At 40.0% G+C, this 24,152-nt stretch overlaps 1 protein-coding gene across 3 annotated transcripts in view; it reads left to right on the forward strand.

Moving 5' to 3' along the window:
- SNAP23 (synaptosome associated protein 23) overlaps window positions 1–24,152 on the forward strand; it is a 49,251-nt gene extending 25,099 nt beyond the window's left edge. For all 3 annotated transcript variants that reach the window (XM_006135398.4, XM_014579666.3, XM_075927236.1), the window contains 7 exons: window positions 4,969–5,079; window positions 5,785–5,826; window positions 8,563–8,611; window positions 9,293–9,410; window positions 16,266–16,421; window positions 17,011–17,155; window positions 21,428–24,152. In XM_006135398.4, coding sequence (XP_006135460.3) covers window positions 5,023–5,079; window positions 5,785–5,826; window positions 8,563–8,611; window positions 9,293–9,410; window positions 16,266–16,421; window positions 17,011–17,155; window positions 21,428–21,493 — 633 coding nt within the window. In that variant the 5' untranslated portion in view covers window positions 4,969–5,022 and the 3' untranslated portion in view covers window positions 21,494–24,152. The remainder of the gene's footprint in view (window positions 1–4,968; window positions 5,080–5,784; window positions 5,827–8,562; window positions 8,612–9,292; window positions 9,411–16,265; window positions 16,422–17,010; window positions 17,156–21,427) is intronic.

Genomic DNA, 24,152 nt, shown 5'->3' on the forward strand with positions numbered 1-24,152 from the left:
CCTTTTCCCCAAGAGCCCAGCTGACATGTAAAAGTACTTCTGGGAGAGGATAGTTAGAGGGTGCCTGGCAAATGCAGTTACCAACATGCTTTGAGGGAAGGAGAGGGCAGTGCACAGAAAACTCCATGCAAGTGAGACCAAGCATCAGGCTGATATCAGGGTGGGGGGGGGGGGGGGAGTTGTGGCTCTTCCTGGATCCCTGGACTCTGGAGGTGGGAGGGAGCAGGTGTCCAATCTGGGGGGCATGGCTGAACTCAGGTGGGGAGGAGATGCAGATGTCTGGACTCTGCAGGGCGGGGGGTGGGGAAAGAGTAGACAAACAGGAATTGGGTTATCATAGCATTTCTTTAACTCTCTGGGCATTTTTTGTCCAGTATTTTGAAGTAAATTAGCAAAATTGAAATTGGCATGACTCTGTAATTTGTAGAAGTTTTAATTTTTTGACACCGAATGCTTTTGGAAATAATTTGACACTTGAAAAATAAATCAATTGAGATACTGTATAGCCTCCTATTTCTAGGATTAAGAAACTTTCTGTATGGCTTTCTGAATAATATGCTTTCTCAGCTGATGGAACATAGTTTTATTCCCCACATCACTCTGATAAAATGTCAGGGATGATCTCATGTACACAGTAAACTTTTGGGTTATGCAGATGGTCTCTTTAAAGCTATCACAATGATCTAAAATGAATTCCTAGACTAGCTTCTTGTGAAACGCTCCTTAAAACATACTTCATTATAAAGCCATTTAAGGAACTAACATTTGTGTGTTCTGTTCTAGTTCACTATAATGGAAATGCTTATAAACTAGCATATGCCTAGGTTGGCTTCAAACGGTTGAGGCGGGGGGTTCCTTTCAGCCTAAGAAACAAGTGTAAAGATCTATAATTTTGTTCACTGTGTGTGTGGTGGTTTGTTTGTTTTTTCCAAACTTTGTTTAGAAAGGATTTGCAGCCAGCAATACTAGTTTCTCTATAAATTAGTACATGTCTTTTGCGGTTCTCTCTTATGGTAAAAGACATGTCTGGAGTTGTGTGAGTGAACATTCAAATGAGGCATTTGTTACCTTGTGACTTTAAATGTAACTCCAATGTTTACGCTGTAGAAGACGTATTTTAAAAATGCCATTAGTCATAATGAGGAAAAAAATTGCTACATGGGAATAAGTTTTCTGCTAGAACAACTGCACTCTCCCTTGGGAATTCTCTGCTTTTGAATAGTTACATGAGATGACACTCAACACAAAAACATCTCAAAGTCTGAGAAATCCTGAAAGCAGCTTGTCTGGTAAGGGTATACAAACTGAGTGAATAATTATCCCCCACCCCCAGTTCAGGGACTGAACCAGAAATTCCTCTAGAAGAAATGTATGCACTTTGAACTAAAATTGACTCCCCGTTTTTTCCTCACCAAAAAGGAAAATACTACCTCCCCTCACCCACTTTGGGCAAAACAAAAATGATTGGTTTAATTGAAACTGTTTTCATATAGGTGTTTGAACACTGGAAATCTACTCATTTTTTTTATTTTGAGATTTAGCTACATTTCTAAATGAAACACCTTGTCAAAGTGAAATGCTTGAAACACTTTCTTTCAAAGAGTTGAAATAAGAACATTTTGACTTTCAAATTTGTTCTGCCAAAATATCTATAGGATTTGGCAAATTCATGAATAGTTGTGATGCCTTGAAAAATGCATTGTTAGCAAATTTACTATTTCTTAGGGGGAAGCCCCGCCCCGCCAACTGTAGTACAAAGTGTAATCCTTCTCTACAAGTCAGGAATGCCTTTTAGGCTATGTCTACACTTCACTGTTCTTCTGAAAAAAGTGGAAAAAGCTATGCAAACTGTGGTTTGCAATTTGCATAGCTTTTCCCAGAAGAGACTTTTCCGAGATTTGGCCTGTCTATATTGGGCCAAATGTCGGGAGGTGGGGTGAACCTTTTTTGAAACATCCCTTCCTCGTAAAACAAGGTTTACAGGATGCCAAAAAAGTGCATCTGCTCTTCTGAAAAATTCAGAAGAGCAGACGTGTTCCCTGGACACAGCAGCGTAGACATAGCCTTACAAAAAGAAAAACATGATCTTGTACAGATGACTTCAAATTGAGTGTCATTGGTTCGTATTTATACTGGCTCAGGTTTAAATTTTTGTTCTTATTGTGGAATAATTATTAGCCTTTCCTCCTTTCCCTACGCCCAGTGAATGTACATATTTGCATTCTGTCTAAAACTCTGCATGTCGATACTGTAGATTAATATTGAGGAACTTGATGTTTCAGTGTTGAGAGCTGTAAACAGTCATTTCTCAATTGTCCTGGCTGAAAGAGGAAATAAGATTGTCCAACAAGTGCTAGAAGGCTGTTACTGTCAAACCATCCAATGCTGCTCTTAGTTATAATGGCTTTTTCTGGTATTGAGCCATTGCACACCTATGTAAATTTGAAACTGGCTTCTTAAGCATGATAAATAAAGCAATAGATGGAAAGGAATCACTTTTAGAGTTGATTGTCTGACTAAACTTCAATCAGATTCTGACTGAGGGTTGCCACCAGTGTTCCCTGTGAAGCTGTGCACTTTGCAGGCACTCAGACTCAAATGCCACCCAGCTGATGCCCAGAGCTAGGTTTTTTTGTTTTTACTGGTGGTGGTGTACATTCACACATGCCTCAGGCAATAGGGGAAAAAATGACTCCATCATGGATGGAAAAGATATTTCCAGAAAGTTGGACAAAACCTAAATTTGTTACTAATCTCTTAACATCCTTAAGTTGTTTTGGTTTTTTTTATCGGATAAACTTAAACAACAAATAGTCTGGTAGCACTTTAAGACTAACAAAACATGTAGATGGTGGAATGAGCTTTCGTGGGTTCAGCCCACTTCTTTAGATGACCAGAGTGGTGTATGTCCAGAACCAAAATAAAGGGGGGGGGGGACAAAAGGGAGCAGTGGGTATATAAATATCAAAGGGATAACCGAGCTGGTATGTAACAGGGAAAATTATAAGCACCTAAAAACTGGATAGTTAAAAGAAGCAGATAAGGACCATTTGAGCAGTTACTCAACTATTCTATAGTCCCTGGGGACAGGGCTGGCAGCTAGTTCAATCCAGCTGGGCTCCCAAGTAGTCCCCCTGCCACACTGTGCTGTTGCCTGTGCGAGGTGGAAGCTGGTCCATGAGGGAAGCCAGTTTAAAAACCAGCTCCTCTCACAGACTGGCTGCCTGTCGCCCTTCGCTATTGCCTCTGATACAGAGGCAGCAGTGCAGGGCAGTAGCAGCCACTGTCTGGGAGCAGGAGTGTGAGCTCCTGGACCCAGTGTGAGCTGCAACTGAGCAGGGTTGCCTGCTTGACTCCTAATATACTTTAAATGAAGAGCTGGTAGGTCCCAGACCTGGTACAAGCTAGGATTTGGCTGTGCTGCTGGCCAGCCTACTAAAAAATTTACTGGCAAGGTGGGGGAAATGTGTGTAGTCTATAGCATTAACTGATCAGTCTTTGCTCATAGCATTAATCAATAAGCAAAAGCTTATCAGTCAATCAACTACACCAGTGTTTCCCAAATGGTTTTCCGTTCCACAAAGTAAGAATGAGGGTTCTGCAAGAAAATTCCATTACAATAACATTTTATGATTTAAAAAATAAATATTATGTGATTTGTGTCTTTAAATATGTGCAATTAAACTAAATGTTGATCTTGTGACCTTGTTTAGCATTTTGTTTGTTATTATCCTTACTTATTTGTGGTCTACTTTTTCAGCTCCATATATTAGACTGTTATTCGGGGTTCTGCAAAATTCTTTCAAGTTTTTAAAAGGGTTCTGTGGCCCAATAAAATTGGGAAACACTGGACTATCCTATTACATCCCTGTATTCTGCAGTTTGCCTTCGATGCTTTTCTGCCATTCAATAAATTCAAATTGACAGTCTTGAAAAGCAGCCCAAATTCAGAACCAGAACAGTTTTTTTCCTAAACTTTTGATATTTTTGAGACTTGTGTGCAAAAGTCTTAAGATGCAGTGATCAAAGGGTCAACTCAGACCATTGCAAATTCAGTTACCAGAATGGTCACGTGAGTGTACATGTTGGATTAAAAGCCAGTCTGCTGCTGTGCACGCAACTGTTTCAGGAAAGTTTATAATGGGTTTATTACAAATATTGTAACTGTAAAGAGTTAAGTTTTCAGTTGACTTCAGGAAATGCTATTAATAGAATCAGTGCGTACCTGGATGTTTATATAACTAAATCTACTTAAAAATAACAATACATTTTTCATGCTGAAAAGTAAAACCTGTACTTTCAGACCACTAGGTACGTTTTCCCTGAATCCAAAATCAGTAATCTCTGTTCTTTAGGAAGCTTTTTACTTTAAGACTTTCTGGCGTAGGAAGAACTCAGGAAATGACCAGTAGCTAGAATTTTCTAATGAAATGTAAATGTCCTTTTCTAGGACAAGGATTTAACAGTAGCAGAAATACAAGTATTTTAATGTTGGTTTTTCTCGGCTTTCTAACAAACATGAATATCCCTGTTAAATAACCACTAGTGCTATAAAGGTGTTGTACTATGCAGAAGGAAGCAGGGATACTTTTACAGCTGGTCCCTGACTTACGAACGCATTGACTCATGACTAGTCACACTTACGACCAACCTCCCATTAACCCCATTAAAGCTGGTCCCCGACTTATGAATGCACCATCCGCACTTACAAACAGCACGGCTGTATGTAAAACCATGTATTTCCGACTTGCAAACAAATCCATTTATGTCCAGGTGTTTGGAACGTAACCCATTTGTAAATCGGGGACCAGCTGTATATTCTTTGAGCACAGCATATTGCCTTCCAACTGTCTTCCGTTCAAGAGTGTCCTTTATAGCGGCCTGTAAGACTAAAGCTCACAATCTCCAGAACTTTTTATTATGGGTTAATGTTCTGTTTTGACTTTTTTTTTTTTTTTTTTTAAACAGGAGATTAGACTTGATTTCCTTTTGATCAACTCCTTTTTAAAGCAACTTCTCATCATGGCTGAACTATCAGCTGAAGAAATTCAACTGAGGGCCCACCAAGTCACTGATGAGGTAAACGTTTTCCCCCAGGCTTTATTAAAGGACCCTAATATACAAGTTATCCTAGTATAGTATAAACTTATCAAGAATAAGATGGTAGGAGGGGCCTAAGAGGAAGACTGCACGGGCAAAGCTGAATATCACAAACTTTTGTATTTCTACCAGGATTTCAACTTGTAGCTGCTGGAGTCAAGTGGCTAGTGTGTTTTTTTTGGTTTTTTTTTTTTTTAATAAGAATAGGAACCTAAAATTTCATTCCTAAATTGGCACCTACCTGATTTAAGAAGTACTAAGCACCTGTAACACCCATTGAAATCAATCTTTGGGATGCTTGCTATCTTAAAATCAGACAGGTACTCAAATTTAGGGTCTTGAAGCTATACTCCTACATTTTTTTTAAATAACTTTTTGTCCTAGCAATAGTAGATGTTGATGAGATACCATGGAGCAGTTTACTCTAAGGAGCACTTAAAGTATCAACTTTATTTTGTTGACCTTAATGTGTACTGAGAAATATAAATAAAAGCTTGGTGGCTAATGGAAAAGAATTCTAGATTATTGTAACTCTATATAGGTTTAGATTGTTGCTTATCCTGTTTTTCCAGGTTTCGGAAGTTTTGCGCACTAGCTTTTATACTGGAGTCTTTGTGTTTGAAAGTCTTATTGATTTTCTTACAAAAAAGTGCTTAACTATTGTTAAATCTTCTCTCCTTCTAGTCTTTGGAAAGCACAAGGCGGATTCTTGGCTTGGCTGTTGAGGTAAGGAAGAGTTTACTGTGAGCTTCTAACACTGTCTCACTACATTGGTGCACTTCCAAAAATTTAGTAAAGTGACTATACACAGAAGACTGAAACTGAACATTTGACAACATATGGCCACGGTAAACAAACTGGAAAAAAATAGAAATCTTTCTATTACAAAATTATTCAAACTGAAAGATCAATGGTAATTGAACAAGTTCAGACCATTTTGATGCTATAGTAACTGGAAAAACTAGAATTAGCAGATGTGTGTGCCTTGGGAGAGGAGGGCTTTAAAAATATCCCAGTTATAGGGATACCAAATCTAGAGATAAATTACAGATTTGGTTATCTAATGAGAAACTCTTACACAACTGTTCTTAATAGTGAGTTGCAGCTGAATCTCCTGCTCCTCCATGTTGTCTGACAGGTCATCAATAGTTGGTGTCTTGTGACCAGAGTTAAAACGTGAAGTAATGTTAGATGCAGGACAACATAGACGCACCCAATTCCATCCTATGTTAACATATCAGTCTCTATCTGACCAGCTGTAATAATTCCATCTGAAGTCATGAAGAAACAGAACATCTGTTCCCAAAATTGAAACTTGTATCCAACCATGACTGCTTGGTAACCAGCCCAGTTACCTGAGGAGTAGGGTGTTGGGTCTTTATGGAATGTCTTCTTCTTTGCTTCTATGCCCAAAGGGAAGGTCTGACCTGCCTTGGAACTTCTCATCCTCACTGACTGCTGTCAGCCAGGAGTTGACTAGGTATTGGAAATTATCAGCAAACTGAGGCCTCTTTAGCAAAGGCTGTTAAGGAGGCATCTCGTGTATTCTCCTTGAATTAATATTTCTTTCTCTTCTGAGAAATATACCAAAATATCATAACACAGAAGCTGAGTCTATATCTGCAAAAGCAATGACAAGTCCCATGGCATCTTAAAGACTGATATATTTGGGCATAAGCTTTCATGGGTAAAATCCACTTAGTCAGATGCATTGGAGTGGAAATTAGAGGGGTGGGTGGGTGTGTGTGTGTGTGTGTGTGTGTGTGTGTGTGTGTGTGTGTGTGTGTGAAGGAAGTTATTTAGGATCAGTGAATTGGCCCTTGTTAACAGTCAGGGTGGATGTGATTCACTTAGCAGCAGCAGACTTGAGCCTTTAGTTTCTCTTAGAGTTGAGGACCACTAAAGATGGCAAAGACGCATCTTGAAAAGGAAGATTTGATTGAGACTGTTTTGAATGCCTTGTGCTGTGGCACATAGTGCTTAGAAACAGAGAGAGATAAGACTTATGGGGTACTGCATCATCTAATTCTAATTTAATAAAACTTTCCCTCCTTTGAATCTCCAGTAGGGACATCCATTATATATTTTTGAAAGTTTGAGTGCGTGTCCATTGGTTTAAGAACTGTTCCTAAACAGTAAAAATTAGGATCACCAAATTTGGTATGCCGTTTCCTCCTCATAACTTAAGCAAAGTCAGGATTTGGTTGTGCTCTAGGGCAATAGGATATTCGTGGAATGGGTTTGTTTGGTTTGTTTCACATGAAAAAGAAAGCGTGTGATAGCAGGAACAGTTACACTCATGAATTACCACAGGGGGCAGCAAACGCCCCAGATCCAGGGAGCAGCTACTGGCCAGCAGTGCCCTCTGCCCATGGCCAGCCTCAGAGAAACCAGCAAGTGGGCCATGCGGCCCACCTTGCCTTGGGACAGCCCTACACCTGGGCAAATCGCCACAATTCAGAGGACCCTTTAGAGACAAACTGCATTGGAGTAGAAAGTTCTGCTGTTGTAGGCTAATAGTTAGACCCATGGGTCTTTCTACTGATATGGCCACTGCCCCTTTGAAAATTTGAGCATGTCAGTCTAAGACCAAGCTTTGGATTTCCCACACCCAGACAGAGCTGTTCTTGACTTTGGTCTTAAATTGAATAAAATAGTTGCCTTCCTTCAAAGGGCAAATGGCTGTTCTGGTGTGGGGTCCAGAGACTGGGCTCAACTTTCTCCAGGAGAGTGTCATAACACTTTCCCTGCCTATGCTGGCCATAATGTGGGAAGGCCTTACCCAGTGGGTATTGACTTACATGGTGAGGTTGGGAATTGATTTGTCCATGCTAAGTTTGATCTGGTTTTGGATATCTGAATATAGCAAATCACTTGAAATGACTTCCTTTATTGTATAACTCAAAAGGAATTCCTACCAACTTTTTTTTAATTGCTTCTTCACTTCAACTAAGCAAAACTGTCAGTCCAATAAAGATTATTATCCTTCTTTTTAGCAACTTCTCCTGTTCTGAGAGCCATTTCAACCAGAGCTGCATTTTGTCATATGTAGCAACTCTTACTTTATCCTATCAAATGTGAAACTAAGAGCTGGTGTACATTACCACTTCTGAGTGATGGAAGTTGCATCAACTTGCGGGCTGGTTTTACACTCTGCTCTAAGCAGTGCAAGTTGCCAAAACTTTAAATGGTGTCCTCACCCACGTTTTATTGGCAGGAGATACTCTCTAGCCAACATAGTTTGCATATCTCATGAGAGAGCTGATGAGAGAGTACTTTCCTGTTGACATTTTGCTGTGCTGCTATAGCATATCTGGGGAACTTGGCCTTAGTTGTGTTCTGCTGTGCAAGCTTTCATTATTCCAGTATTGTGGTGCAGAGAGCTGTTATGCTCGAGTACACAGTTAAAATCTCCAGTGCTGAAAACAGTGTTTCTGCAAGTGTCCTTTTTTCTTTTTACAGTCCCAGGATGCAGGAATCAAGACTATCACCATGTTGGATGAACAAGGAGGTGAATTTTACCTGTGTGCAAAGCAGGATTGTGAATATTTAGTCTTAATAGTCTGCAGTAATATCTACTTATGTTTGTCCTAACTTTTCAGTGTTTGGCCTCAGTAACTTATGATATAGCCAGGGTTCGACAATCTATGTAATCTACTCACCCGTGGCGAGTAGATTACAACCCGGAAGAGCCAGGTTTGGACGATCTGCGCATGCGCAGATTGCCGGACAGCGCAGCTGGCGAGCCGGGCTTGCCGTGGCTCAGCGAGCCCTGAATATAGCAATGAGATTGCCTCACTAGTCAGATGGTCTTGTTTGTGCGAGTATAGTATTTTAAGGTTTAGCTCTGGTTCATGTCACCACAGTTTGAAGGGGGTGAAATTAACTGTTCCATTGAGTCTCTTCCCCTGCCAAAATAATGGTTAAGGTGTTAGCAGCTACTTTTTAAAGTAAATAGCCAGACAACTTAACTATAGCACTGACATGAGAAAAGCTTTTAATTTAGGATTCTTGGAAACTAATAACAAATTCTCATGCAGCATATGCCATTGTTTGCTTTTGCTACAAAAAGTTTCTTTAGGGGAAGAGTAGCGTCAGTATACAGATCTAATTTGTAGCATAGATGTTAATACTTCAGAAGTTTCCCTCTGAATAGGCATTATTAAACTTTTTGTAACTTTCTTTTTTTAAGAACAACTAACCCGTATAGAAGGAGGAATGGACCAAATAAACAAGGACATGAGAGAAGCTGAAAAGACCTTGACCGAGCTCAACAAGTGTTGTGGTCTCTGTGTCTGTCCCTGCAACAGGTCAGTTAACCAATCCAGACTCAAGTTTGAATTTCTGGGATCCCCCTAAAAGGACCTTATTAAGGGGAACATTCAAAGGTAAAATAACCAAAGAAAACGTTTTTTTACTTGGAGTAAAAACTGCACTGAGTCAACTTTTCCTGAGTGCTTTTTAAGAAAATTGATTACAGTGTGCAGAGGAGTGTACCATTTAGCTAAAACATACTCACAGTAACCACCTTCTAGATTTGTAAATAATGGGACCCCAACCTACCCAAAACTTATACGGTAATGCAATATCAATGTTTTAAAAACTTCAATTTTTTTCTTCTTCTTGGTAATAAGGGTCCATTAGAATCTCTGAAATTTTCTTCCCAAATGCTTCTCTGTTGTGGGGACCTTCTCATTAAGACAAATATGTGCTGGACTACTTGGTGATTTTCTTGGCATGGGGTGAGAGGCAGGTGAATATATTACAGCATTTCCTTTTGGAAAGGATTAACGAGATCTAGCATTTAGTTGTACTTCTATATTGATATATATGGGGAAGGAATTAGAATAGTCCCGAGTCTTACTAGCTCTAAAAATCTTACATCTTGCAGTTTCTGTTTTGCAAGATTTTGTCATAGTGCCTTAATTGTAATAAGTGTCTCTACTGGCCTCCCAGAAAATGTAACTGTTAATGCTTTTAGATCCTGATGGATAGGATTCCTGATGCTTTTAGATCCTGATGGATAGGTCTAGCTTCAAACATTTATAGGAAAAAGAGCAGAGAAAGATACTGTTGCCTTAATATTATCTAGGCAGCTTCATAGAGCTATGTCTGTCCCCTCTAAGCTGCTTTAAAGTATGAAATGGATGTGTGAGGATCTTGGGGAAAAGGGGGGGGAGCCAAACAGGCATCTTTTAATTATTTTTTTAAAGGGTGGCAGGGGAAGGGAAGAGGTCTTTGTATGTATGCTTGCTAAAGTGTATTTGTGTTTGTAAATTTTTATTGTGGGTTCTGTTAGTGGACAAGAGAGATTCTAGATCTCCTAAGGATTGAAGGGGAAGCAAGATGGTTAAACTGTACAGGAGACCCTCATGTTTCGCAGAATCACTATTCACAATTCTGCATATTCATGGGTGTCTCCTCCTGGCCAGGGGGAGAAGTGGCAAGGGCCGGGGGCCACAGGGACCTCACCGTAGCTCAAGGCCCCCATGTTTCCTGGCAGCTGCAGTGAGTTTCCCATGGTGAGTTCAGGAGCCACAGTTTCACCATTCACATGTGGGAACATATGCACCACAAATAGTGAGGGTTTCCTGTACATTCAAGTCCCTCTTTCACAAGGGTTTCAGTCAGAACAACATAATGCTGTGTGATCATCCTGAATTGAAATAGCATGAGGTTTTCAGGACTAAAAGTTCAGACTTGTTTCAACAGTTTGAAAAGTAAATAGCTGTGATCTGCCTGGCCTGTAGCCAACAAAAGTTACACCAATTACCAGCATTGGTTTGGTTGTACCAAATAACTCCTCACTCTTATTAGCATGACTTGCATCCTTTCAATATCTCTGATTACAATCCTGTCAGGTTTCTGAATTTGTCACATAGACCCACGTCCAATAAGCGATTTGCATTGGGCACAAAAACACGCTGATCTAGTGCAATTGATTCTGAGCAGATCATCTATAATACCACACTCTGTATTTGTGATGGAGTTTGTGACACTTCCAAATATACTAATTCTAGTAGGTGACTTTCCCGAGCCATCTTACTGTGAAGCTTAGGAGTGTCTGAATTATATTAAGCTGTGATGAGGTCAAGAGGAGGAAAAATGTCCTGAATGGTTCTGAAAAATACTAACTGTCCTCACTCCAATGTCCCATTTGAGTGATATCTTGCACAAATGCCCAGCAGTCTTCCATATGAATGCTGAATTAAAATGCCAGAGTGACACAACTAAATGTTTGTTTTTCCCCTATTTTCAGATTTAGATTACTTACAGATGGTTCTGAAAGCAAGGGACTTCAGCTGAAACTGTCACTAACTGCTTGCTTGTTTGATGGTGTTTTCCTTTTTTCTTTCTCCATTCTCTCCTAACATACCCAACTCCCTCTTAATTAATAAAAATGAAGACTAACTACTAGAAGCTGGTGAAAAGCGGACTTTAGGACAAGGTCAATCTTATGACACAGCCTGTACTGTTAACCATCTGTCTAAGGTGATGTTCTAATTGGGTATGTGTTTGCATGGGCATGCAGTTTGCATGCAAGACATGTTGTGACTGTGGTGGTCCAGTGTAACGTTGGTGTCTGTGTGTGTGTGTGTGTGTGTGTGTGTATATATATATATATATATATATATATATTTTTTTTTTAATCAAATGGATTAGGCATGGGAGCCTATTAATTCTAACAAAGATGCTTTAGCAGTGGCCATAAATACCAATAATGTAACAATTGATGTTTAGAATGTTGACTATATTGGCTTCCTTTTCAAGAATGTCAATCCCCTCCCCCATTAGACAAATCTGGAGTAATACTTTGGAAGACTTCTTTAAAAAATAGCTTGAGGACCATTGTGCTGGTATTTCAGTGACTCTCACTCAAACTTGTAGAAATAAAAAGCAGATTTTTCATCCTATCCAGCACCATAAAACTCAACCTGAGGTGTAAAAGCAAAGTTGCTTGTTCAGGCTGACTTGCGTATCATTCTGTGTGGCAAATTCTAACTTCTCTTACAGCTGCGCCACTGCATTGAAGAACTGCAATCTTCAATAGTCCTGCACAAAATCTGAACATAATTGGTATGCTCTCCCAAAATTGTTTTTGTGCTAACGAATACAGGCAGTCCCTGGGTTACGTACAAGATAGGGACTGTAGGTTTAAGTTGAATTTGTATGCAAGTCGGAACTGGTACATATTGTAGGGGAAACTCCAGCCAAACATTTCTCCAGAGCTCAGTTTTATTCTCCCACACCTCACTTCCCTCAGTCCTTCATTCTCAAGCTGAGGTGTCTGCTGAGAGAAACCGCTCTGCGTCTCCCTGGTCTGCTGGGGGGAAGCAGCTAGTGCGGGGTTGCCTCACCCCGTTTGTAAGTAGGGATCCGATGTAAGTCGGATCCATGTAACCCGGGGACTGCCTGTATAAAGAAGTAGAAATGTATTTTCTTACTAAAACAAGTTCCTTTTTAGTCTGAATAAACCAAAGGGGTCAGATATGAGTAAATCCCATACCAGAAAGGTGACTGAATGCACCAGTTTATTTGTGCAGCACTGACGATGGCATTACATGGGTTCTGACCAAAGATTAAAGCATTCTTCTAAGACAGAGTTGTCTGTCCTTTTCCTCATTCCCAGAAAAAGAATGTGAAGTTGCCTGGTTTTTTATTTCGTTTTTAAGCTAAAGTTTGGGAAGAGACTCTAAAAGCACCAGTCTTCATCTGATGCCATTATCATTTTTTCTTCTCAGGACACATTTCTTTTACGTCAACATTTTGAAGAGGTGCTGCAAAAATTTAAGCTTTAAGTTAGTGTTCTCAAAAGGTGCCACCGTGACAGAATAGGTATAGTGCCACTGAAAGCAGCTCCATACTGCCCTGTAAATGGAGCGACCCAATGGAGAAACGTGGAGAAGAGGGTAGTTTAGGCTTAATGGCTGATTTAACCCTTGGCCTCACTTGTGAGACAACTCCCTCTTCTCCCCCCCTCCCCCCCCCCCCCCCCCCCCAACCACCACACACACTATGCTTATTTGTTGGTAGTTCAAATACCTCCCTAGTAAAAAATTTTAAAAATTATATCTGGCTCAAATTTCAGAAACCTTTCTAACTTGGCAATAGATCTATTTGCCTTTTTAACTTGTATTTCTGCTGATGTAAGAGACCTGGTTTATAAAAGGGCTTTTGCCATATCAGGCTATCATCTTTGCTTTTTCTTGGATCATGCACTACAGTCATAATGGTAAGTATGACTTAAGTTATTCTGTGTTTAACACATCAATCCATTGCTGGAAAAATAAATGAAGAATCAGGCAAGATGACATCAGAAAATCCATTTCTTAAATACATCTGAAATGTCAGTCACATGCATTGTTTCCCAAGGTTACTTCAATGTACCTTTTGCTCATCCTCTGTTTAGGATTGTGTCCAAAACAAAATTATTATTCTACCCTGTTCATCTTGCATTTAATGATTCAAAGAGACAAATCTGATTTTTAAAAAAGGTTTAAGGCCTACTCTAAATACAGCTTTTTGTACCAGTGTAATCCTTTTGATTTAGTGTAACTTTTTCCTCTCTGTGGTGGTATAGCTTCTATTGTGAATGAAGTTATACTTTGACAAAGATGCTTATACTGGTGTAACGTATTTCCAAACAAAAAGGGCGATATGCTATTCTGAGGACTACTCAAATTAGGATGGTGGTAGCATTTTGTACTGCTTAACTATACCAGTATAATTAAAGTGGTACAATATTTGTGTGTAGACAAGGTAGGCCTTTTCTTATGCTGCAGATTTTTAGTGACAAAAGTTATGATGTTAATAATTATACCACTGTTGTATGTCCACTCTATGCCCCTTGTGTTGGCTAAGTGCATCCACATAGCTGCTTTTGCATCAGCCCAGAGATCATGCACTGTGGGTAGCTATCTCACTAAGCAATTGGCCACGGGGTGCTTTGGGAAGGGTTTGCAAGCTTGTGGCTGGGGAGGGGAGGCAGTGCCTAACACCCTTTGACCCCACCCCTGTGCCTTTTGCCCTTTGACCCCCTACAACCCATTCCAACACCCTCTTGTGCCGTGACCCCACCACACTCTCACCCAACACCCTTTTGACCCCACCCCATCCCTGTACTCCCCAGAGTGAGGCTGCCCCCCTCTAGGGAGCATGGCAATTACTGTTGTGTGGGCAGGAGGAGCGGCTGTTGGCAGTATGTGTGCTCTCTCTCTCTCTCCCCAAGCGCATCTTGCCTGTGGGAAGAGGCGGGGGAGAGGGGGGAGCCCGAAGCCCTGGCTGGGCTGCCATCTTACCTTCCTCCCTCCTCTCCCCTCCACCCCCTGCAGTATCTCCTGCTATTGCCTCTGCTCCAGGGCTGCCGGCAGGCAAAATCAGCTGCCAGAGCTGAAGCCAGCTGCTGTGTGACGGCTCAGGGGACTAGGGTGAGCCCTAGCCCCCAGAGCTGCCATGAATGGCCAGCTTCAGCTGGCCACCCCAGCCTGGCAGTCAACAGTTCGTGCACCAGCACTGGTCTACCGACCGGCAGTTGGAAATCACTAATCTAGAAGATAAGATGGTAATGATTAAAGGTCTAGCAAAATGATGTGTGAGGAAAGATTGAAAAAACTGAGTTTATTTAGAGCAGAGAAGACTGAGGAGGGGGACCATAAGTCTTGACGTACATAAAAGGTTGTTGTAAGGAGGAGAGTGGAGAAATTGTTCTCCTTAACCTCTGATGACTGGTTAAGAAACAATGGGTTTAAATTGCAGCAAGAGGTCTTTTTAGGTTGGACTTTGGAAGAAACTTTTCAGCTGTCAGGATTGAGCATTGCAATAAATCATAGAATCATAGAATAATAGGACTGGAAGGGACCTCAAGAGGTCATCGAGTCCAGCCCCCCGCCCTCAAGGCAGGACCAAGCTCCGTCTGAACTGGACACAGTACTCCAGCTGAGGCCTAACTAGTGCAGAGTAGAGCGGCAGAATTACTTCACGAGTTTTGCTTACAACACACCTGTTGATACAACCTAGAATCATATTTGCTTTTTTTGCAACAGCATCACACTGTTGACTCATTCAACTTGTGGTCCACAATGACCCCTAGATCCCTTTCCGCCATGCTCCTTCCTAGACAGTCGCTTCCCATCTTGTATGTATGGAACTGATTGTTCCTTCCTAAGTGGAACACTTTGCATTTCTCTTTATTAAACCTCATCCTGTTTACCTCTGACCATTTCTCTAACTTGCTAAGGTCATTTTGAATTATGTCCCTAACCTCCAAAGAAGTTGCAACCCCACCCAGTTTGGTATCATCTGCAAACTTAATAAGCGTACTCTCTATCCCAATATCTAAGTAATTGATGAAGATATTGAACAGTACGGGTCCCAAAACAGACCCTTGAGGAACTCCACTTGTTATCCCTTTCCAGCAGGATTTAGAACCGTTAACAACAACTCTCTGACTACGGTTATCCAGCCAATTATGCACCCACCTTATCGTGGCCCTATCTAAGTTATATTTGCCTAGTTTATCAATAAGAATATCATGCAAGACCGTATCAAATGCCTTACTAAAGTCTAGGTATAGGACATCCACCGCTTCTCCCTTATCCACAAGGCTCGTTATCCTATCAAAGAAAGCTATCAGATTAGTTTGGCATGACTTGTTCTTCACAAACCCATGCTGGCTATTCCCTATCACTTTATTACCTTCCAAGTGTTTGCATATGATTTCCTTAATTACCTGCTCCACTATCTTCCCTGACTGGTCTGTAGTTTCCTGGGTTGTTCTTATTCCCCTTTTTATAGATGGGCACAATATTTGCCCTTTTCCAGTCTTCTGGAATCTCCCGTCTGCCATGATTTTTCAAATTGCCTAGGGAGATTGTGGAAACCTTTATTCTGAAGTTTTGAAGAACAAGTAAGACACATGCCTTTCAGGAATGGTCTAGTTATTCCTTAGCTGTGCCTTGAGTGCAGGGGATTGGACTAGATGACCTATTGGGGTCCCTTCCAGTCCTAACTTCTATGAAATCTCTTGGGTGTATTTGAAAATGTCACTCTGAAAAGATATAATTCTCTCTCCTTCTCCGACAACCTTGAAAAAAATAATCTGTTTTGTCTTTTATTTTTTGTGTGTGCATTGATTTAGTGCATATTTATTTTTATCTCTTGGGTAGGACAAAGAACTTTGAGTCTGGTAAGTCATACAAGTCAACCTGGAGTGATGGTGCAGAGAATTCAGCAGACCGTATTGTATCCAAGCAGCCAGGACGTTTAGTAAATAACCAACAGCCACAGACCACTGGAGGAGCAAGTGGGGGATATATTGCACGGTATGTTGTCAATCTTGCCCCAAACATGTATTTTAAGATACTGGTTTCTTTTTCCCCCAATGCATTCAACTCTAATGGCTAGATATTAAATACTTGCTGTCAGTTGGCAAGGAAGCTCTTTGGTGAATTCCTTTCACCTGGAGACTTATATCTGTAGTTTCATTCCTTATAGCATGGCATGCTGTGTGTAATGACTACAAATGATTGGCCTCTGGATGCAGATGAGCTTTTTGCTCAGATTACTGAGGTACATGTTGCATTAGGATTTGCTTGGTTATATAGTGATAAAGGCCTCTGACACACTGAATCCCCCTCTCATATAGTAGAGAACTTGCAAATGGTCTTTTTGTTGTGAATTGAGGCCATTTTAATAAAACCACTTTGTCCTATTTCTTTCAGCAAAAGATATTTAAGGACAAATTGTGGCAGGTTACCTGCTTGAGCAAAAGGTCAACTGAAGCAGCTCCCTCTAAAAATGTGGGTGTGGGTTGTGATAAGACGTTTTAGTGGGAGATTATTGAACAAAATTTTGGCAGTAGGGAAGCAACTTTGTGGGTCTTGAAGAGTATTCTTCTGCCACTTTCAACAGGATAACAAACGATGCCCGAGAGGATGAGATGGAAGAAAATCTCACTCAGGTGGGAAATATCCTGGGGAACTTGAAAAACATGGCTTTGGATATGGGCAATGAGATTGATACACAAAACAAGCAAATAGACCGGATAAATGAGAAGGTAAGAGCCAAATAATTCTGTTGCCATCTCCAGTATATAGTGACAGAAGAGAAGCATTAAGGAATAGTTTTAAATGAATTGGTTCATTGTACAGCATTTGTACTGATCAAGTGCATCAGGAGTTTCTATCATATAAACTTTTTACTACTATATTCAATATCTCACAATGATGTGAGCATAAAAGTATGTCCTTGGTATCCTCTGACTACTCAGTTCAGTAGCACAGGCCCTGGAAAGCTTGTGGATCAGTGTTCCAATTGATGCATCACAAGATTGGGTACTGGTGGAGTCTGTTGTAGGCTGATTTAGTGGTCTATAGCAGGACCTTTTTCAACATCTATTTACAGTGTGTGTTTATAGGAGGAGGGGTAACTGTTACTATAGAATTCTATCTGGGGGACAGATGCAGGAGTTTTTTATACTGTCACTAGGAAAACCTCCTGTGAGTTGCTAAAACTCATCTACAGCTCTTAACAAAGTATTTACACCCTGTTAAAAGTAATTTTTATATTAGATCTGATTCTGATAGATGAAGATGAATTGAGCACCTACTTAAAATTAGTATTTGATTAGTATAAGTGATTGTGGGAATAATAACTGTAGCAGGATGCTGGTACAAGATCACCTGATTAGCCCTTGCCCTGTAAACTTGGGTCAAGGAGAAAAGATTGGGGCTGATGAAAAGGCTTGATGCTGGCCTGAGGATTGGGATAGCCTGACAAGCCATGGGCTATATAGGCTGAGAGAGAACCAAAAGTTGGGGCAAGCAGTGAGGAAGAGGTCAGTCGTGGAGGGAGCTGGAGGTCGCCTAGCTGAGGACTTTTCTTTTTTATAGAGAAGAACCCTGTAAAGACTGTGTATAGTTGGGCACTGGTGGTGGGACACATTTGGATGAATAAAGACATGGGTGTTACACAACTCTGAGGTGTCTCTGAGCCTGATTTGAGAGGGCAACCAGTGCCCAAGAATGGGGAGTGGGAGGTGGGGAGCTGGTCATGCACCCCATTACAATTGCATTTACGTGCAAACTGAATACATTCCTGACAGTAATATTTGTTTCCATTTTAAGGGCCAGTTTCCAAAAGCTAAAACCATTCTCAGCAAAGCTTGTTTAATTTTTTTCTTCTAATGTGAGTGGTTATTGGGAGTTGAGTACCTCTTCTAGTTGCCAAAATACTGTAATCACTAAAAATGCTTTCATTCCTTGTAAAGCTATGCTGGTTATGCAGAAAAGAAGAGCAGTATTCTGTGAATATATTTAGCCTTTTCATGATTTTATCCACCAAAGAGCTAAATGATTACAGCATAATTAAATACCAGTCAACATTTGTTTTATGGATACTACTATATAGCTCTTGTTAAATACAACAATTATTTATTTGACTAAGGTAACGGACATAATTATATTTGGGCTTTCCTAGGGCATTTGATTAAACCTGACAATATTAAAAACCTATTAGTGCTATGTATCATCAAAGCAGTGCACATAAAGTGGATTAAAAAGTAGCTGATTAATTTCCTATGTATAACTGATATGAGATACTAGATAATCATTCCAGTGATGGTGTAAATTCCTACAAGGATCTGTTCTTGACCCAATGCTATCTGATATTTTTTATCAATGATCTGAGAAACCCAAAACTAGTCCTGGTGAAATGGAAATGACAGATCAGCTCTACAGAGTAGTCTGGGTTGCACCATAAACTGAATTTACTTGACATGTATATCTAAGAACCAAGAACATAGATCATACATGAGACAGTGACTTAAAGGCTAACAGATCATCCACAATGGAATGTGATCCACAAGTGTATTGTGGTAACTGAGGCTGTGTGTGACTGTCAGAAGAAATGTCCTCCCACAAAATAAACTGTTTCCTTGATGCTTTGTACTGTTCAGATGAGGTATTGATAGGTCTGTGATTCATCCACATTTAGATTGGTAGGCAAGTTCACAGCTATCAATAAACAGAGCTAAGGATAAGTTATCACGATCCTCCATGTAAGATGCAAGGAGTTTGCTACAATTTTGAGTCATGAGTGGCAGGTTGGTTTTTTTGGGGGGGGAGAGGGGAACTAGACTTGAAAATTGTTTTCTGGGGAGGTATTGAGGGCAGAAGAGGTGGGGCAATACAGAGATGTTTGGGGCTACATCAAGGGGGAGAGATAAAATAAGGGAGGCAGGCAAGAGCTTGAGGGCTCATGTGAGCAAGCATATAGCACTTGCCCTGCACCAGACAGCTCTGCCAGTCCAACCTTTTTGGAACTCTAATACTTCCATTGTAATCTAGTTGCTCTTCACATGAGGCACTATATATGATCAAGATATGGGTGGGGGGGGATAACGGAAATAAAAGTTTATTTTCATACCATGGAGATTCAGGGATATGAGTTCATTATCCAGGCCCCCCTCCATATGCAATGGAGGGGAGGCCTGAACACAAGAATATGGGGTGGGGGGGAATAACACTGAGTGGATTGGGGGGCATGGCTTATATGTTACAAAGAAGGGTTGCAGGGAGGCAAAGACAGCTGGCTCAGTATGCAAATTACAGTGTACAAGTGACGAAATGAATATTAATTCCTAGTATACCTCCTTCCTAGTTAAACAAAACAAAACCCAAAATACATTAACAGTTAAGGTTGCTTGGTGGCATGTTGTTCCTTTGCAGAATATGGAGTTTTGCAAAACTCAAAACATTCTGAAAACTAGGAAATGTCGTGCATTGATCCATTCCTCTATCCAAGAATGCTCCCCCAAAGACACTTGCATCTCTAGTTTTCCCTACAGAAGAAATGTGACCTTAACTCTGCGCTCTTCCACAATGCTCCACTATGCCCCATTAACTCTCGTGTGTGTGTGTGTGTGTGTGTGTGTACACACTTCACCCTGCCAGCCATGCCATTGCTGAAATGTACACTCACTTCACTGCCTTTTTGCAACCCCTGCTGTGATCCATAGGATGCCATCTAACATAATTAAAGGACTAAGTGGGAGAGGGGTTTGTCCACACCACCTTCCCTTTGCCCTCTTTGAGTAATGCCTCAGTATGCACATAAGCCCTTGGCACTAGAAGATTCAGGAGGTTCCTTGTACTTAGCCAGCTTCCTAGAACAAATGCTGTGAATCATTTCACAGCCTTTTACAACTCCCTTACATTTACTCAGTAAATCATTTTCATTTAACATCATTCAAGCATTAGAATCTCTTCAGATTCTACCCCACTGCTGACTATATTTTATAAGAAGTCCTATTCTCTGCTATTGACACCCAACACAATTCTGCGTAGAAATTATGAAGTATATTGAACCCTGCATGTGCACTGCTTCCCTGACCTCACATAAGAGGGTAATATATATTTTCTCATGACAGTCACAACTGTCACATACCTCAGATTTTTCCACAGATCTTACAGACAACTTCTGTGAAGCAGAGCTAACTGTCTCCACAGTTCAGTACAGCTATGCCTGACTGATCGTACTCACCTGGACGGCATGTAGATAGTAAATACTTAGACTGTGCTCATGTCTAAGCTCACAAAGGGCTGACATGAACTTCATAATAAATCTTGTGTACCTTGCTGATTGTACACTGTTCCTCACTGAAATGATGCACACTGAATCCTAAAGGTGCACAAATATCTCTTCCCTTTTACTCACACATCAGAGGGTGCAAAAAGATGTCCTCTTATAATGGCTCTGCCACACACCTTAAAATAAATCATGTATCCGTATATAGCAAACACTTACCAGGCAGGCCCAACTGTTTGTGTCCACCATCTAATATAGGTGCACCTAACACAGACTCTCCAGGTGCAGTCAGTTTAAGTAATTCGTATTGGCAACTGCCAGCTTAAGGGAAGAGAACATCTTTTATTCTTTTTTGTCCTTTTAATAATGTTATATGGAATCCTCTGGGTGAGAGTGAATGGGTTGTAAAAAGAGGTGAAGAGCTTGTACGCTTTGTCAACTGTGGGGGTTGGCAGAAGAAAGATGAGGTTAACAGATGACTAGATCAGTGTGTACATATTTACAGGGGGACAACTTTCTGATAGTAAGGATAGCTAACCATTGGAACTACTTAAGAGTGTAGTGCAGTCTCCAGAGTTTCTTGTGTGGTGGTTTGGGTTTTTTTAATGTTTATAATACATAGAAACTCTTTCCTTAAGTTGTCTATTAAATATTAACATTTGACTAAACGTGTTTTTTAAAGCTTTCATAGTATTTAGTCTTCAGTTACCTGCAGTTCTTATACATGCTTTTCTTCTTTCAGGCGGATACAAACAAAGATCGTATTGATCAAGCCAATGTCAGAGCCAAGAAACTCATTGATGGTTAAAGAGCTTTCTGCCATTGTCCAAGATCTTTCTCCAGCAGCAAGTCGTCATTTTCATATCTGAAATTATCTGTATTTCAAAACAGGGGTAGTGGAGTTGAGAAGGGAGTGAAGCAGGTTGCTTATATAGAACTTGCTGTTCTTATCCTTGTGTGCAGATTTTGTTTTGATTCCATTAGAGCAGCAACATAGCTTGCTCCTAATTGTCTGTCCTGTCTTGCTTAAACCTGCTATGGGCTTTGTTTTACATCTTTGAGAATATTCTTTCTCTTATCATCCTCCTTCAGAACACACAGTCTAGTTAAATGTAATAAACGGGATGGGATAATTTTGGAAAGGCTGGAGAGGAGACTTTAATTACCTCAGTTATGCATTCTCACTAAAATAGGGACTTGGTGATGCTTATTTGTATTTCTTAATTGAGCAGGATAACCATATTTTTATGGACCTTTATTTTAACTTCCATTCCACATATGAAAGGGTGGGAGTTGTTCAACTATCAAATTTAAAGAAGTTCTGGCCCAGTGGCTACTTGTGGGTTGAAGGCTTTATAACACACACAAATTGGAAGGGAACAGATGCATTTTTAGTCTTTTTTGAATGCATAGTAATGTTATGTAGAGACCATGATTACCAAATTGTGCTGCATTTTCCGTTAATTGTGTATATAATGGATTTTAAACACCATGCTCCTATTTTACTGTTGAACAGACGATAATAACTGTTCTTGTATTTATGCAATGGAAAAGATTTTATATTGAGCCTCTAAATATTTCCTTTAGAAGTAGGCTCAACAAAGCTATAGACAAACATTTAAGCTAACTGAAAACTTAGGTCTCCAAGAAAATGTTAGACTAACTCTGAATCTGACCACTTATAATGAGCATGCAATTAAGCATGCACATTTCTCATCAGGATGCTGTATCAAATTTACCTGTCAGTTCTCCCTGGAATTTGGCATATACCTTTCTCCACTACAGTAGCACAAATCTCACCAAGTTCTGTTCTCACATAGTGTATCGGGGCACTTTTTTAAAAAAAAACTGTGAATTGATATGAAATAACAAATGATGACAAACTTCTTCACACTTCAATATATTTTTTCTTAGTCTTTTAGTTTAAGCTATATATACACCATAATTCATCTTCTGTTCTGCATGATAATTCTGAACTCTGCATGGCCCTAATCTTTAAGATATCTGATAACTGCTGTTCATGTGTTCAAAAAGTTGTTTTCTGAAGTTTAAATTTTTACTTGGCAACATGTCACTCTAAGTATAATACTTAAAATACTACCTTACTGCAATCGATGCTTCAGATGAAGCAACTACTGTTCCTCCCTTCTTCCCCTGTTCTGGGAATAAGATGCTTGTTCTAGCTTTATTATGTCTTCCAATAAACTTTGCCACTCATATTTGAGAGGCAGAATGGAGTAGTTATGTGCCTTGTATAGGATTAAAGGGAAAGTGATTATTTGAGGTAAGCTGTGATCTTTGAATAATTCAGAATTTTTCCTCCTAGTGATTTTTAAGTAATGACCAAAGTAATTGCATTCAAGCTTGCTTATTCTTTGCAAAGTAGATGTCCAATATTCTTGTAGCCTTTGTAGATCCTGGGGTAGAAGGATGTGACTACAACCTTGAAAGATTAATTTGGTAACTCCTTAACTGGGATTTTGCACTCCCTCTCTTTATCAGTTTGTCGGGGCAACTAGAAATGAATTCTAACTCTCAAAAGGGTAGGCTGCTGTATAAAGTAAGCAGAAAGCCAGGTCAAGTCTCTGGGAAATCCAATTCGAAAGACTGATGAAGCAACTTTTTGTGGGTGATTGAAATTTGTATTGGGCTGCATGTTGGTCCTCTGTGGCTTTCAGAACAGCTGGAAAGAGAATGGATTTTTAATCAACTGCATATGTATCCTATTAGTAGCTAAAGTTATATGCACAAAACATGAGTAACAAAGAAGCATTAATTGTGCCATTACCACCTCGTACAATTAAAACTCCCAACATGTGAAAGCTTAAAGGATTCCAGTACTCAGAAAAAACTTTCTTATACCAACTTAAGAGGCTTAGTTGAAAGAACCTTTTGTACAGAACATGCCTTCAGCTTTTTATAACTTAAAGGCAGTAATGTACTGCTGGAATGGAAGACTAAAACTGTTTTCTTGTTCCACTTACAATGTTGCAGAACTCCTCTGCTGTAAATCCTTAGACTTCTTTCCCTGGACCTTCATTATTACAGCATACCTCATATTTGATTTTTCCAAAGTTATTACAGGAGATAGTATGTACCTTAGCTAAGAGGATTTGTCAGTAGTACATGGACGATTAATACCACAGCTTAAAAATCAATTTACATAGCTTATCTAGGACTCACTTGTAACTCCCTATATGCCATTGTGATACAATATTGAGCTATAGCTTGGTTATTAGCTGAATATTTACATTTGTCTTGTAATGGACAAAGATTTGGAATCCTAGGGGAGTAAGGGCCTTAAATGTTCCAGAGCAAACTGCAGAGCAACACACTCTATTGGACTTGCCTTTTAGAAGCATTTATCCTATTACACATCATACTTTTGGGACAAAATAAACAATGTATATGCATTTTTCTCAAAGCAAATGTGATTTTTAATAGTATTAAAGATGAAGATAATTTCA

The sequence above is a fragment of the Pelodiscus sinensis genome, chromosome 4 (genome assembly GCF_049634645.1).
Source record: "Pelodiscus sinensis isolate JC-2024 chromosome 4, ASM4963464v1, whole genome shotgun sequence".
NCBI lineage: Eukaryota > Metazoa > Chordata > Testudines > Trionychidae > Pelodiscus > Pelodiscus sinensis.